Raw genomic sequence first — 14,210 nt, forward strand, 5'->3', positions numbered from 1 at the left:
GTTAGGCTAACCGGTCTATAATTCCCCGGTTTCTCTCTCCCTTCTTTTTTAAAAATTGGGGTTACATTAGCCACCCTCCAATCCTCAGGAACTAGTCCAGAATCTAACGAGTTTTGAAAAATTATCACTAATGCATCCACTATTTCTTGGGCTACTTCCTTAAGCACTCTAGGATGCAGACCATCTGGCCCTGGGGATTTATCTGCCTTCAATCCCTTCAATTTACCTAACACCACTTCCCTACTAACTTGTATTTCGCTCAGTTCCTCCATCTCACTGGACCCTCTGTCCCTTACTATTTCTGGAAGATTATTTATGTCCTCCTTAGTGAAGACAAAACCAAAGTAATTATTCAATTGGTCTGCCATGTCCTTGCTCCCCATAATCAATTCACCTGTTTCTGTCTGCAGGGGACCTACATTTGTCTTTACTAGTCTTTTCCTTTTTACATATCTATAAAAGCTTTTACAGTCCGTTTTTATGTTCTCTGCCAGTTTTCTCTCATAATCTTTTTTCCCCTTCCTAATTAAGCCCTTTGTCCTCCTCTGCTGAACTCTGAATTTCTCCCAGTCCTCAGGTGAGCCACTTTCTCTGGCTAATTTGTATGCTACTTCTTTGGAATTGATACTATCCCTAATTTCTCTTGTCAGCCACGGGTGCACTACCTTCCTTGATTTATTCTTTTGCCAAACTGGGATGAACAATTGTTGTAGTTCATCCATGCAACCTATAAATGCTTGCCATTGCATATCCACCATCAATCCTTTAAGTGTCATTTGCCAGTCTATCTTAGCTAATTCACGTCTCATACCTTCAAAGTTCCCCTTCTTTAAGTTCAGAATCTTTGTTTCTGAATTAACTATGTCACTCTCCATATTAATGAAGAATTCCACCATATTATGGTCACTCTTACCCAAGGGGCCTCTCACGACAAGATCGCTAATTAACCCTTCCTCATTGCTCAAAACCCAGTGCAGAATAGCCTGCTCTCTAGTTGGTTCCTCGACATGTTGGTTCAAAAAACCATCCCGCATACATTCCAAGAAATCCTCTTCCTCAGCACCTTTACCAATTTGGTTCACCCAGTCTACATGTAGATTGAAGTCACCCATTATAACTGCTGTTCCTTTATTGCACACATTTCTAATTTCCTGTTTAATACCATCTCCGACCTCACTACTACTGTTAGGTGGCCTGTACACAACTCCCAGCAGCGTCTTCTGCCCCTTAGTGTTACGCAGCTCTACCCATATCGATTCCACATCTTCCCGGCTTATGTCCTTCCTTTCTATTGCGTTAATCTCTTCTTTAACCAGCAACGCCACCCCACCTCCCCTTCCTTCATGTCTATCCCTCCTGAATATTGAATATCCCTGAACGTTGAGTTCCCATCCCTGGTCACCCTGGAGCCATGTCTCTGTGATCCCAACTATATCATAATCATTAATAACAATCTGCACTTTCAATTCATCCACCTTATTACGAATGCTCCTTGCATTGACACATAAAGCCTTCAGGCGCTCTTTTACAACTCTCTTAGCCCTTGTACAATTATGTTGAAAAGTGGCCCTTTTTAATGCTTGCCCTGGATTTGTCGGCCTGCCACTTTTACTTTTCTGCTTTGTACTTTTTGCTTCTATGCTCACTTTACACCCCTCTGTCTCTCTGCACTGGTTCCCATCCCTCTGTTGTGAACTAACCCCCTCACGCCTAGCCTCTTTAATTTGATTCCCACCCCCCAACCATTCTAGTTTAAAGTCACCTCAGTAGCCCCCGCTAATCTCCCCGCCAGGATATTGGTCCCCCTAGGATTCAAGTGTAACCCGTCCTTTTTGTACAGGTCACGCCTGCGCCAAAAGAGGTCCCAATGATCCAAAAACTTGAATCCCTGCCCCCTGCTCCAATCCCTCAGCCACGCATTTATCCTCCACCTCATCGCATTCCTACTCTCACTGTCGCGTGGCACAGGCAGTAATCCCGAGATTACTACCTTTGCGGTCCTTTTTCTCAACTCCCTTCCTAGCTCCCTATATTCTCCTTTCAGGACCTCATCCCTTTTCCTACCTATGTCATTGGTACCTATATGTACCACGACCTCTGGCTCCTCACCCTCCCACTTCAGGATATCTTGGACACGATCAGAAATATCCCGGACCCTGGCACCAGGGAGGCAAACTACCATCCGGGTCTCTGGACTGCGTCCACAGAATCGCCTATCTGACCCCCTTACTATCGAGTCCCCTATCACAACTGCCCTCCTCTTCCTTGCCCTACCCTTCTGAGCTACAGGGCCAGACTCTGTGCCGGAGGCACGGCCACTGTCGCTTCCCTCGGGTAAGCTGTCCCCCCCAACAGTACTCAAACAGGAGTACCTGTTGTTAAGGGGCACAGCCACCGGGGTACTCCCCATCACCTGCCTTTTCCCCTTCCCCCTCCTAACCGTGACCCACTTGTCTGCCTCCCGTGGCCCCGGCGTGACCACCTGCCTTCCACTCCTCTCTATCACCTCCTCGCTCTCCCTGACCAGACGAAGGTCATCGAGCTGCAGCTCCAGTTCCGTAACGCGGTCCCTTAGGAGCTGCATCTCGATGCACTTGGCGCAGATGTAGACGTCCGGGAGGCTTGGAGAGCCAGGGCCAACAGCAAACTGCCCTCACAGTCATAATGCCCCTCTCCTCAAATAGCAACAGAAAATTAATGTCAAACCTTCCTCGCCTCGCCCGCTTCCGCCTAAGCCCGGTGAGCCGAAGCCCTTAAGTCTTCACTCAGCTCCCGGCTCACTCTGCCACCCGCAAACTACGCTGCCCGCTCTATGAGGCTTTGTTCCTTTTAAATCTGCCGCGCTGCACTGCCCGACGTCACACGCCTGCGCAGTCCCGCCTCTCAGAAAGCCGTTGGAGAAAAAAAAATAACGAAAATTTCAAAAATCTCTTTCTCGGCACTCCCACTCAGACTCTCAGACTCCTTCTTCGAATCAAACCCGAAGCAGGATGTCTGCCCTTTTAAATCTGCCGCGCTGCACTGCCCAACGTCACACGCCTGCGCAGTCCCGCCTCTCAGAAAGCCGTTGGAGAAAAAAAAATAACGAAAATTTCAAAAATCTCTTTCTCGGCACTCCCACTCAGACTCTCAGACTCCTTCTTCCCTTCATCTCATTTCCTGCTGCTGTACGAGACCATTTCATACAAATCCTTTGGCACAGGCCTTTCTACATTGTCTGTTGGACTAGGAACAGATTTGCGGAAAACACCGAACTGGGATATGGTGCAATGAATGAGGCTGGGGTCCAGGTGACGGGGTGTAGCTGCGGAGGGGATTCCAGAGGTGGGGAGGAGTGCAGGAGCCTAATGGGATTACAGAGACGGGGAGGAGTGCAGGACTTGAAGGGATTTTTGGAGATGGGCAGGTTGTAGGAGGCCAGAGGGTATTGCAGAGAAAAGAAGTACAGGTTCTAAAGGAGGTTTCAGAAATTTTTGGGAGGTTTCCCAGTACTCACTTGTCAGTTTTCCAGTAGGATTTAACTAATCAAATCACAGCCACTGATGCAAGAAGAACGAGCACCCCTCTCACACCCAATGAGATGACTGGTATCTTGGATGACTCTCCCTCAGCTGAGGTACAAAGAAGAACGAAGAGAATTATTGATATCAACCTCAGGCACACTGGCGTCAGTACGCATTCTTCAGGTACTGAGCAGCAACCAGGACGTGATCGGTGCGATGGTCACCAATGGCTACGGGAACTTTGCTGCGGTGAGGAAACACTGTGAAAGGCTCAAATCCACCAAGCGGTCTCAGATATCCGACAGAATGCATTTGTAAAGCAGGATGTTCAATGTTCGCCCCGACACAGACAGAGCTAACTATTATCCCTCAGCCAATTATTGGTTCAAATCCATCTTCACTGCTCTGTGGGCGTCAACAGATCAGCAGGAGATCTGCAGAGACTATGGGGCATTTTGGGGACAGAACTGAAAATATGGCCCATTGTGAGAGAGAAAATACTGAGGGAGATCCATGTTTGAAAGGGCATCACTGAGGTCATGGTGCACTGGACGATGAAGAGGTTAATGATGAGGGAGCAGCTCAAGCTCCCTCATAGTGAGGGACCCCATCACTATGAAGGAATCAGTGAATAACAATACAGGCCCTTCAACCCATGATGTAGTGTTGGCACTTTAACTTAATCCTGCATCAACCTAACTTTTCTCCCCTACAGAACCCTCCATATTTATTTCACATCTTGCCTATCGGTTTCTTAACTGTCCCTAATGTATCTGTCTTGACCTCCACCCCCAATAGTGCGTCCCACATCCCCACCATTCTCACTCAATCTGCCTCTGAAATCTGCCCTTTATATTGCTCCACACCCTCATATAAACCATTTCCGTACCGGGAAAAAGGAACTGGTTATTTATGAGATATATGCCTCTTGTCATCATATGTACCTCTATCAAGTCACTTCCCATTCCTCTTCTCTCCAAAGGGAAGAAGCCCCAGCTTGGTCAACCTGCTTTCAAAAGATGTGCTCTCTAATCCAGGCAGCTTCTTGGTAAATCTTATCTGCACCCTCTGTAAAGCTTCTACATCCTTCCTCTCATTAGGTGTTCAGAACTGAATGGAGTTCAGAGTGGTCTTACCAGAGTTTTAGAGACATGAGAAAATCCGTAGATGCTGGAAATCCAAAGCAGCACACACAAAATTTTGGAGGAACTCAGCAGGTCAGGCAGCATCTATGGACAAGAGTAAACAGTCGATGTTTCGGGGCTCCATTAGGACAGAAAAGGGAGGGGAGAAGTCAGCAGAAGAAGCTGGGGGGAGGGGAGGAAGAAGTACAAAGTGACAGGTGATAGGTGAAACCTGGAGAGGAGGAACGGGTGGTAGAGAGCTGTGAATTTGATTGGTGAAAGAGATAAAGGGCTGAAGAAGTGGAACAGGAGAGGACAGAAGACTCTGGAAGAAACAGAAGGGGAAGAACACAAGATGGAAGTGAAGGGCAGGTAAGAAGGGAATGTGTGAGATGGAAACGGGTATGGGAATGGTGAAGAAGAGGCGGGGGGTGAGGGGCAGTTACCAGAAGTTCAAGAAATCGATGTTCATGCCATCACATTGGAGAGTCAGTAATGCTGGGTTGAGGCAGGGTAAGTTACCTGTGAAGAATAGAAACAGGAAGTATCTCTGTAAGTTGGTGTTCCGTATTGCGTGTCAGATGTGGGAAGTCCGGTAGACTCCCAGCATCCCGGAAGGCCACATCTGCGCCAGGTATGTCGAGCTGCAGCTTCTTAGGGACCGCATTAGGGAACTGGCGCTGCAGCTCGATGACCTTCGTTTAGTCAGGGGAAGTGAGTAGGTGATAGAGAGGAACTGTAGGGAAGTAGTCACACCAGGGCCTTGGGAGACAGATAAGTGGGTAACAGTCAGGAGAGGGAAGGACAATAGTCAGATACAAGAGAGTACCCCTATGGCTGTCCCCCTTAACAATAAGTGCTCCTCTTTGAATACTGTTGGCGGGGGTGGGGGTGGGGGAGAGGCCGACATGGGGGAAGCAACAGTGGCCGCGCCTCTGGAACAGAGTCAGGCCCTGTGGCACAGAAGGGTAGGGAAAAGAAGAAGGCAGTAGTGAAAGGGGCCTCTATAGTTAGGGCGTCAGACAGGCGATTCTGTGGATGCAGCAAAGAAACACGGATGATAGGTGCCTCCCAGGTGCCAGGGTCTGGGATGTTTCTGATCGCGTCCACAATATCCTGAAGTGGGAAGGAGAACAGACAGAGGTGATGGTACATATTGGTACCAACGACAGAAGTAGGAAAAGGGAGGAGGTTCTGAAAACAGACTACAGGGAGTTAGGAAGGAAGTTGAGAAGCAGGACATCAAAGATATCTTGGGATTACTGCCTGTGCCACGCGACAGTGATTTTAGGAATAGAGTGAGGTGGAGGATAAATGTGTGGCTGAGTAATTGGAGCAGGGGTCAGGGATTCAGATTTCTGGATCACTGGGACCTCTTTTGGGGCAGACCTGACCTGTACAAAAAGGACAGGTTGCACTTGAATCCGTGGGGGACCAACATCCTGACAGGGAAGTTTGCTAAGGCTATTGAGGAGGAGAGTTTAAACTGGAATTTCGTGGGGGTGGTAACCGAACTGAAGAGACGGAGGAAGGGGCTATTGGCTCACAAGTAGAGAAGGCTTGGAGTTATTGCGAGAGGGAGGATAGGTAGGTATTAGAGAAGGTCTGCACTCAGACTGATGGTTTTTGATATCTATTTTTATGCAAGAAGCATCATGAATTAAGTGAGAGAGCGTGGATCAGAACCTGTGCCCCTCAGCTATGTGGAGTACTTCGCCATGTATTCAACCTGAGCCTGAGGCTCCGGAGGGTTCCTGTACTGTGGAAGACGTCCTGCCTCGTCCCTGTGCCGAAGACGCTGCACCCCAGTGGCCTCAATGACTACAGACCGGTGGCATTGACCTCCCACATCATGAAGGCCCTGGAGAGACTTGTCCTGGAGCTGCTCCGGCCTATGGTCAGGTCACACTTAAATCCCCTCCAGTTCGCCTACCAGCCCCGACTAGGAGTTGAGAATGCCATCGTCTTCCTGCTGAACCGTGTCTATGCCCACCTGAACAAGCCAGCGAGCACTGTGAGGGTCATGTTTTTTGACTTCTCCAGTGTGTTCAACACCATCCGCCCTGCTCTGTTGGGGGAGAATCTGACAGCGATGCAGATGGATGCATCCCTGGTATCATGGATTCTTGATTACCTGACTGGCAGACCACAGTACGTGTCCTTGCAACACTGTGTTTCCGACAGAGTGATCAGCAGCACTAGGGCTCCACAGGAGACTGTCTTGTCTCCCTTTCTCTTCACCATTCACACCTCGGACTTCAACTACTGCATGGAGTCTTGTCATCTTCAGACGTTTTCAGATGACTCTGCCATAGTTGGATGCATCAGCAAGGGAGATGAGGCTGAGTACAGGGCTACGGTAGGAAACTTTGTCACATGGTGTGAGCAGAATTATCTGCAGCTTAATTTGAAAAAGACTAAGGAGCTGGTGGTAGATCTGAGGAGAGCTAAGGTACCGGTGACCCCTATTTCCATCCAGGGGGGTCAGTGTGGACATGTTGGAGGATTACAAATAGCTGGGGATACGAATTGACAATAAACTAAACTGGTCAAAGAACACTGAGGCTGTCTACAAGAAGGGTCAGAGCCATCTCTATTTCCTGAGGAGACTGAGGTCCTTTAACATCTGCCGGACGATGCTGAGGTTGTTCAGTGTGTGGCCAGTGCTATCATGTTTGCTGTTGTGTGCTGGGGCAGCAGGCTGAGGGTGGCAGACACCAACAGAATCAACAAACTCATTCGTAATGCCAATGATGTTGTGGGGATGGAACTGAACTCTCGCATGGTGGTGTCTGAAAAGAGGATGCTGTCTAAGTTGCATGTCATCTTGGTCAATATCTTCCATCCACTACATAATGTACTGGGTGGGCACAGGAGCACATTCAACCAGAGACTCATTCCACCGAGATGCAGCACTGAGCGTCATAGGAAGTCATTCCTGCCTGTGGCCATCAAACTTTACAACTCCTCCCTTGGAGGGTCAGTCATCCTAAGCCAATAGGCTGGTCCTGGACTTACTTCATAATTTACTGGCACAATTTGCATATTACTATTTAACTATTGATGGTTCTATTACTATTTATTACTTATGGAGCAACTGTAACGAAAACCAGTTTCCCCTGGCATTAATGAAGTATGACTATGACTAAATTGGGAACAGATGTTCAAAGGGAAATGTACGGTAGAAATGCTACAAATGTTCAGGGGATATTTGTGTGGCGTTCTCCGTAGGTACGTTCCAGTGAGATAGGGAAAGGTTGGTAAGGTACGGGAAACATGGTGACAAAGGCTGTTGAAAATTTAGGCAAGAAGAAAATAAAAACTTACAAAAGATTCAAAAAGCTAGGTAATGATAGAGGTCTAGAACTTTTAAGGCTAGCAGGAATGAGGTTAAGAATGAAATTAGGAGAGCCAGAAGGGGCTATGAGAAGGCCGTAGCGAGCAGGATTAAGGAAAACCCCAAAGCATTCTACAAGTATATGAAGACCAAGATGATAAGATGTGAGAGAATAGGACCAAGCAAATGTGACAGGTAAGTCTCCGGGACAGAATGAGGTGTACCCCAGTCTAATGTGGGAGGCAATGGAGGATATTGCTGAGCCTCTGGCAATGATCTTTGCATTATCAATGCAAACGGGAGAGGTTACGGAGGATTGCAGGGTAGGAGATATTGTTCCATTATTCAAGAAAGGGAGTAGAGATGGCCCAGGAAATTATAGTCAAGTGACTCTTACTTCCGTGGTTCGTAAGCTGATGGAAGAGATCCTGAGAGGCAAGATTTATGAACATTTGCAGAGGCATAATATGGTTAGGAATGGTCAGCATAGCTTTGTCAAAGGCAGGTCATACCTTCCGAGCCTGAATGAAGTTTATGAGAATGTGACGAAACACACTGATGGAGGAAGAGCAGCAGAAGTAGTGTACATGGACTTCAGCAAGGCATTTGATAATGCACCCCATGCAAGGCTTATTGAGAAAGTTATGAGGCATGGGGTCCAAGGGGACCTTGCTTTGGATATCCAGGATTGGCTTGCCCACAGAAGGCAGAGAGTAATTGTAGATGGTTCATATTCTACATGGAGGTTGTTGACCAGTGGTGTGCCTCAGGGATATGTTCTGGGACCCCATTTCTTAGTGATTTTTATAAATGAGCTTGATGAGGAAATGGAGAGATGGATTAGTAAATGTTCTGATGACACACAGGTTGGGGGTGTTGTGGATAGTGTGGAAGGCTGTCAGAGGTTATGGCGAGACATTGGTAGGATGAAAAACTGAGCTGAGAAGTGGCAAATGGAGTTCAACCTAGACAAGTGTGAGGTGCTTCATTTTGGTAGGTCAATTACGATGGCAGAATTTTGTATTAATAGTAAAACTCTTGGCAGTGTGTAGGATCAGAGGGATCTTGGGGTCTGGGTCCATTGGACACTCAAAACTGCTGCGCAGGTTGACTCTGTGGTTAAGAAGGCATACGGTGCATTGGCCTTCATCAACAGTGAGTTTGAGTTTAAGAGCCAAGTTGTAATGTTACAGCTATACAGGAGCCTGGTCCGACTCCACTTGGAGTACTGTGCTCAGTTCTGGTCAACTCATTACAGGAAGGATATGGAAACTATAGAAAGGGTGCAGAGAAGATTTACAAGGATGTTGCCTGGATTGTGGAGCATGCCTTATGAGAATAGGTTGAGTGAACTCAGCTTTTGCTCCTTGGAGTGGTGGAGGATGAGAGGTGACCTATTAGAGGTATAAGATGATGAGAGTCATTGATCATGTGGATAGTCAGAGGCTTTTTCCCAGGGATGAAATGGCTAACATGAGAGGGCACTGTTTTAAAGTGATAGGAAGTAGGTTCAGAGGAGATGTCAGGGGTAAGCTTTTGTTATGCAGAGTGGTGAGTGTGTGGAGGGCTGCTGGCAACGGTGGTGGAGACCGATACGATAGGATCTTTTGAGAGACTCCAAGATAGATACATGGAGCTTAGAAAAAATAGAGGACTATGGGAAACCCCAGGTAATTTCTAAAGTAAATACAGGTTTGGCACAGCATTGTTGGCTGAATGGCCTGTATGCTTCTGTAGGTTTTCTATGTTTCTATATTTTCGAACTCATTCCTCCAACTGATGAGGGCTAACACTATATATGCCTTTCAAACTCCTTAACAACTTTGAGGACCTCCAGGCAGAATATGCTCAACCTACAACGACCTTCTGTGAGCAAGCCATTTCTGAATGCAGGAAGCCAAATTTCCCTAGATCTCATGCTCCTGATTCACGTATCACACTACAAAGAATCAATGAGGAGGAAAGCAGTGCACTGTTAAATGATGAGGGAAATGGGAACACTTTACTGTGAAGGGTTCGGTGATGAGGGAGCACTTCTGTATGAAAGGATCAGATGAAGGAACACCTCACTTTGAAAGAGTCAGCGACAAGGGAGCACCTCCCTATGAAACGATCAGTGACAAGGGAGCACCTCACTATGAAAGGGCTCGTGATCTGCATTTTACTACCCATGCACAATAAATGAGTTCAATATTTAAACTGCACAATTAGTGAGGGTTAGACTGAGAACAAGGGGGGGAGAGGAATCTGTGAGAGTAAATCTGTGTCTGATAACAGCATCTCAGAGGCACATCTGTAAATTGAGTGTGTACTTGCACATGATGTATCTGTGTGTGCTTCTGCAATTGTACTGATGTGTGTGTATAAACATAATCACATTTATTTATGTGATCACACGTGTGTGAGTGGAGGTGGTGAATACCAGCACCTCCCATGTGCAATGATACATCTGTTTTAGAGACAAGTGCTGGGCAATGTCCACTCACGTTCCACACTGAGGGTGATGGCCCTTTCTGCTGTCTCGTGTTCATTCTCCGCCACACACTCATGGACTCGAGTCTGCTGGGGTGTCACCTGAGGAAACTCCAGCCACAGCTGGCTGCTGAAACTTATTGTGTTCAGTGTGACCCCGAGATGTCTCCATGGCAGGTTCAATGCTGGGAAACTCTGGATGGAGCAGAGGATCGATGTAGGAATCCCTTCCTTCATATTCACCCAGGAATTGTTTACGTTGTTGGGAAAAGTGATTGAGAGATTCCGTGGGGCATCTAAAGACAAACTGGTGGTTAACAGTGCAACAGTTTTGAGGCAATAGAAGAACATAGCAACACACACAAAATGCTGGAGGAACTTAGTAGGCCATAAAACCATAAGACAAAGGAGCAGAAGTCAGCCATTTGGCCCATCGAGTCTGTTCCGCCATTTTATCATGAGCTGATCCATTCTCCCATTTAGTCCCACTCCCCGCCTTCTCACCATAACCTTTGATGCCCTGGCTACTGAGATACCTATCAATCTCTGCCTTAAATACACTCAATGACTTGGCCTCCACTGCCGCCCGTGGCAACAAATTCCATAGATTCACCACCCTCTGGCTAAAAAAAAAATCTGCGCATTTCTGTTCTGAAAGGACGCCCTTCAATCCTCAGTCATGCCCTCTCGTACTAGACTCCCCCATCATGGGAAACAACTTTGCCACAGCCACCCTGTCCATGCCTTTCAACATTTGAAATGTTTCTAAGAGGTCTCCCCTCATTCTTCTAAACTGCAAGGAATACAGTCCAAGAGCAGACAAACGTTCCTCATATGTTAACCCTCGCATTCCCGTAATCATTCTAGTGAAACTTCTCTGAACCCTCTCCAAAGTCAGCACATCCTGTCTTAAATAAGGAGACCAAAACTGCCCACAGTACTTCAAGTGAGGTCTCACCAGCAGCTTATAGAGCCGTGACATCACATCCCTGCTCCTATATTCTATTCCTCCAGAAATGAATGCCAAGATTGCATTCGCCTTCTTTACCACCGACTGAACCTGGAGGTTAACCTTAAGGGTATCCTGTATGAAGACACCTCAGAACTGTGAATTCTCTCCCCATTTAAATAATAGTCTGCCCGTTTATTTATTCTGCTGAAGTGCATAACCATACACTTTCCAACATTTTATTTCATTTGCCACTTCTTTGCCCATTCTTCCAATCTATCTAAGTCTCTCTGCAGACTCTGTTTCCTGAGCACAACCGGCCCCTCCACCTATCTTCATATCATCAGCAAACTTAGCCACAAAGCCATCTATTCCATAATCCAAATCGTTCATGTATAATGTAAAAAGAAGCGGCTCCAACACGGACCCCTGTGGAACACCACTGGTAACCGGCAGCCAACCAGAATAGGATCTCTTTATTCCCATTCTCTGTTTTCTGCTAATCATCCAATGCTCTATCCACGTATGTAACGTTCCCGTAATTACATGGCTCTTATCTTGTTAAGTAACCTCATGTGTGGCACCTTGTCAAAGGCCTTCTGAAAATCGAAATATACAACATCCACTGCATCTCACTTGTCTAGCCTACTGGTAATTTCCTCAAAAAAATTGTAATAGGTTCATCAGGCAGGACTTTCTTTTAAAGAATCCATGCTTGCTAAGTTCTGCCTATCTTGTCATATGCCTCCAGGTACTCTGTAACCTCATCCTTGACAATCGACTCCAACAACTTCCCAATCACCGATGTCAAGCTAACAGGTCTATAATTTCCTTTTTGCTTCCTTGCCCCTTTCTTAAATAGCGGAGTGACATTTGCAATCTTCCAGTCCTCCGGAACCATGCCAGAATCTATCGACTTTTGAAAGATCATCGCTAATACCTCCGCAATCTCCGCAGCTACTTCCTTCAGAACCCGAAGTTGCATTTCATCTGGTCTGGGAGATTTATCTACCTTTAGACTATTCAGCTTCCTGAGTACTTTCTCTGTCGTAATTGTGACTGCGCACACTTCTCTTCCCTGCCACCCTTGAGTGGCCGGTATACTGCTGATGTCTTCCTCAGTGAAGACTGATGCAAAATACTCGTTCAGTTCCTCGCCATCTCCTTATCTCCCATTGCAATTTCTCCAGCATCATTTTCTATCCGTCCTATATCTACTCTCACCTGTCTTTTACTCTCTATATACTTGAAAAACCTTTTAGTTCTTCTTTGATATTATTAGCTAGCTTCCTTTCATAGTTAATCTTTTCCCTCTTAATTACCTTCTTAATGAAGGCCAGGCAGCATCTATGAGAAAAAAGTACAAACAACATTTCGGGCCAAAACCCTAGTTTGTGTTGCTCTGATATCCAGCATCTGCTGATTTTCTCTTGTTTGTAATAAAATATTATAAATAAATTTTAAAAAGAAAGCGGGGCCTTTTGGGACACGTCTGCGGAGCAAGAGATCACGGAGTGAGTTGGAGACAGGTCTTTGTGGACTTGCGCATATGAGGAGCTCCAGGCCGATACTCACTGGAGTTTTCAAGAATGAGGGGGATGTGGCGACCCACTTTCTGGCACACACGAACCAGCTCACAACAGCGCGTGCAGGCAGGGGGCCGGCAGCAAAAAGGGCGCCAGGCCATCTTCACCAGCAGGGGGAAAATCCCGCGCGCAGAAAGGGTCTGGGAATATGCATTCCCCACAGTAGTCCCGTCCAGGGAGGGCGGGAACGGGAAGGCTTTAAAGCGGGCCGCGAAGTTTGAATAAATCTCTTTCATCACAACTCTAACTCACCGACTCCGTGTGGTTATTCTAGCGCTGTGTGTAGCACATCGCTACAATTGGTGACCCCGACGGCCCAAACGATATTTGGACCAGAGATGACCGACGCTGCATCTGTTCACGCAGTTTCGTTAAAACTGCCAAGCTTCTGGACGCTGCGACGCCAATTACGGTTCGAACAAGCAGAAGCACAATTCCACATTCGGCAGAAAACCTCGGAGTCCACTCGCTACTACTACGTGCTGAGCTCCCTCGACCAGGAGACTGCTGCACAAGTTGAGGAGTTTATACAGTCGCCCCCGGAGAACCGCAAATACACAGCATTCAAAGCCCTGCTCATAAGGACTTTCGGACTCTCACGGCGCGAACGAGCACGCCGTTTAAAGCACCTGGATGGATTGGGAGACAGGCCGCCGTCAGCATTAATGAACGAGATGCTGGCCCTGGCTGAAGGACACAAACCCTGCCTCATGTTTGAGCAGGCGTTCCTAGAGCAACTGCCCGAGGACATATGCCTGCTGCTGTCCGACGCAGATTTCAGCAACCCCCGGGAGGTGGCGGCCCAAGCAGATGTGCTGTGGAATGCCAGGAAAGAGAGAGGGGCATCCGTCGCACAGATCACCAAGCCGCGTGCCCAATGACAGACCAGACCGGGCCCGGCAGCAGAGCCTACACAACCCGGCGACGGGAGTGAGGAGCCCAACGAACAATGGTGTTTCTACCACCAGCGGTGGGGCACAGAGGCCCGCCGCTGCAGACCGCCCTGCAAATTCCCGGGAAACGCCAGGTCCCAGCCGCCGCTGATGGCTACGGCGGCTGGCCATCAGGACAGCCTCCTGTACGTCTGGGACAAGCAGTCGGGACGCCGCTTTTTGGTCGATACCGGAGCGGAGATCAGCGTCTCACCTCCAACGAGTTACGACACCCGCAACAGAGAACCGGGACCCACCCTGAGGGCCGCTAATGGCAGCACCATACGAACCTACGGCACCCGCACGG

General features: G+C 47.7%; 1 protein-coding gene across 1 annotated transcript in view; it reads right to left on the reverse strand.

The window, feature by feature from the left end:
* Positions 1-3,668: 3,668 nt before the first annotated feature.
* The window catches only part of LOC134351189 (myelin-associated glycoprotein-like), a 469,309-nt gene continuing 458,767 nt past the window's right edge, over positions 3,669-14,210 (reverse strand). Inside the window, 2 exon segments of the mRNA XM_063057299.1 lie at positions 3,669-3,763; positions 10,451-10,732. Coding sequence (XP_062913369.1) covers positions 3,669-3,763; positions 10,451-10,732 — 377 coding nt within the window.

This window comes from Mobula hypostoma, chromosome 8, assembly GCF_963921235.1.
Source record: "Mobula hypostoma chromosome 8, sMobHyp1.1, whole genome shotgun sequence".
Taxonomy (NCBI): domain Eukaryota; kingdom Metazoa; phylum Chordata; class Chondrichthyes; order Myliobatiformes; family Myliobatidae; genus Mobula; species Mobula hypostoma.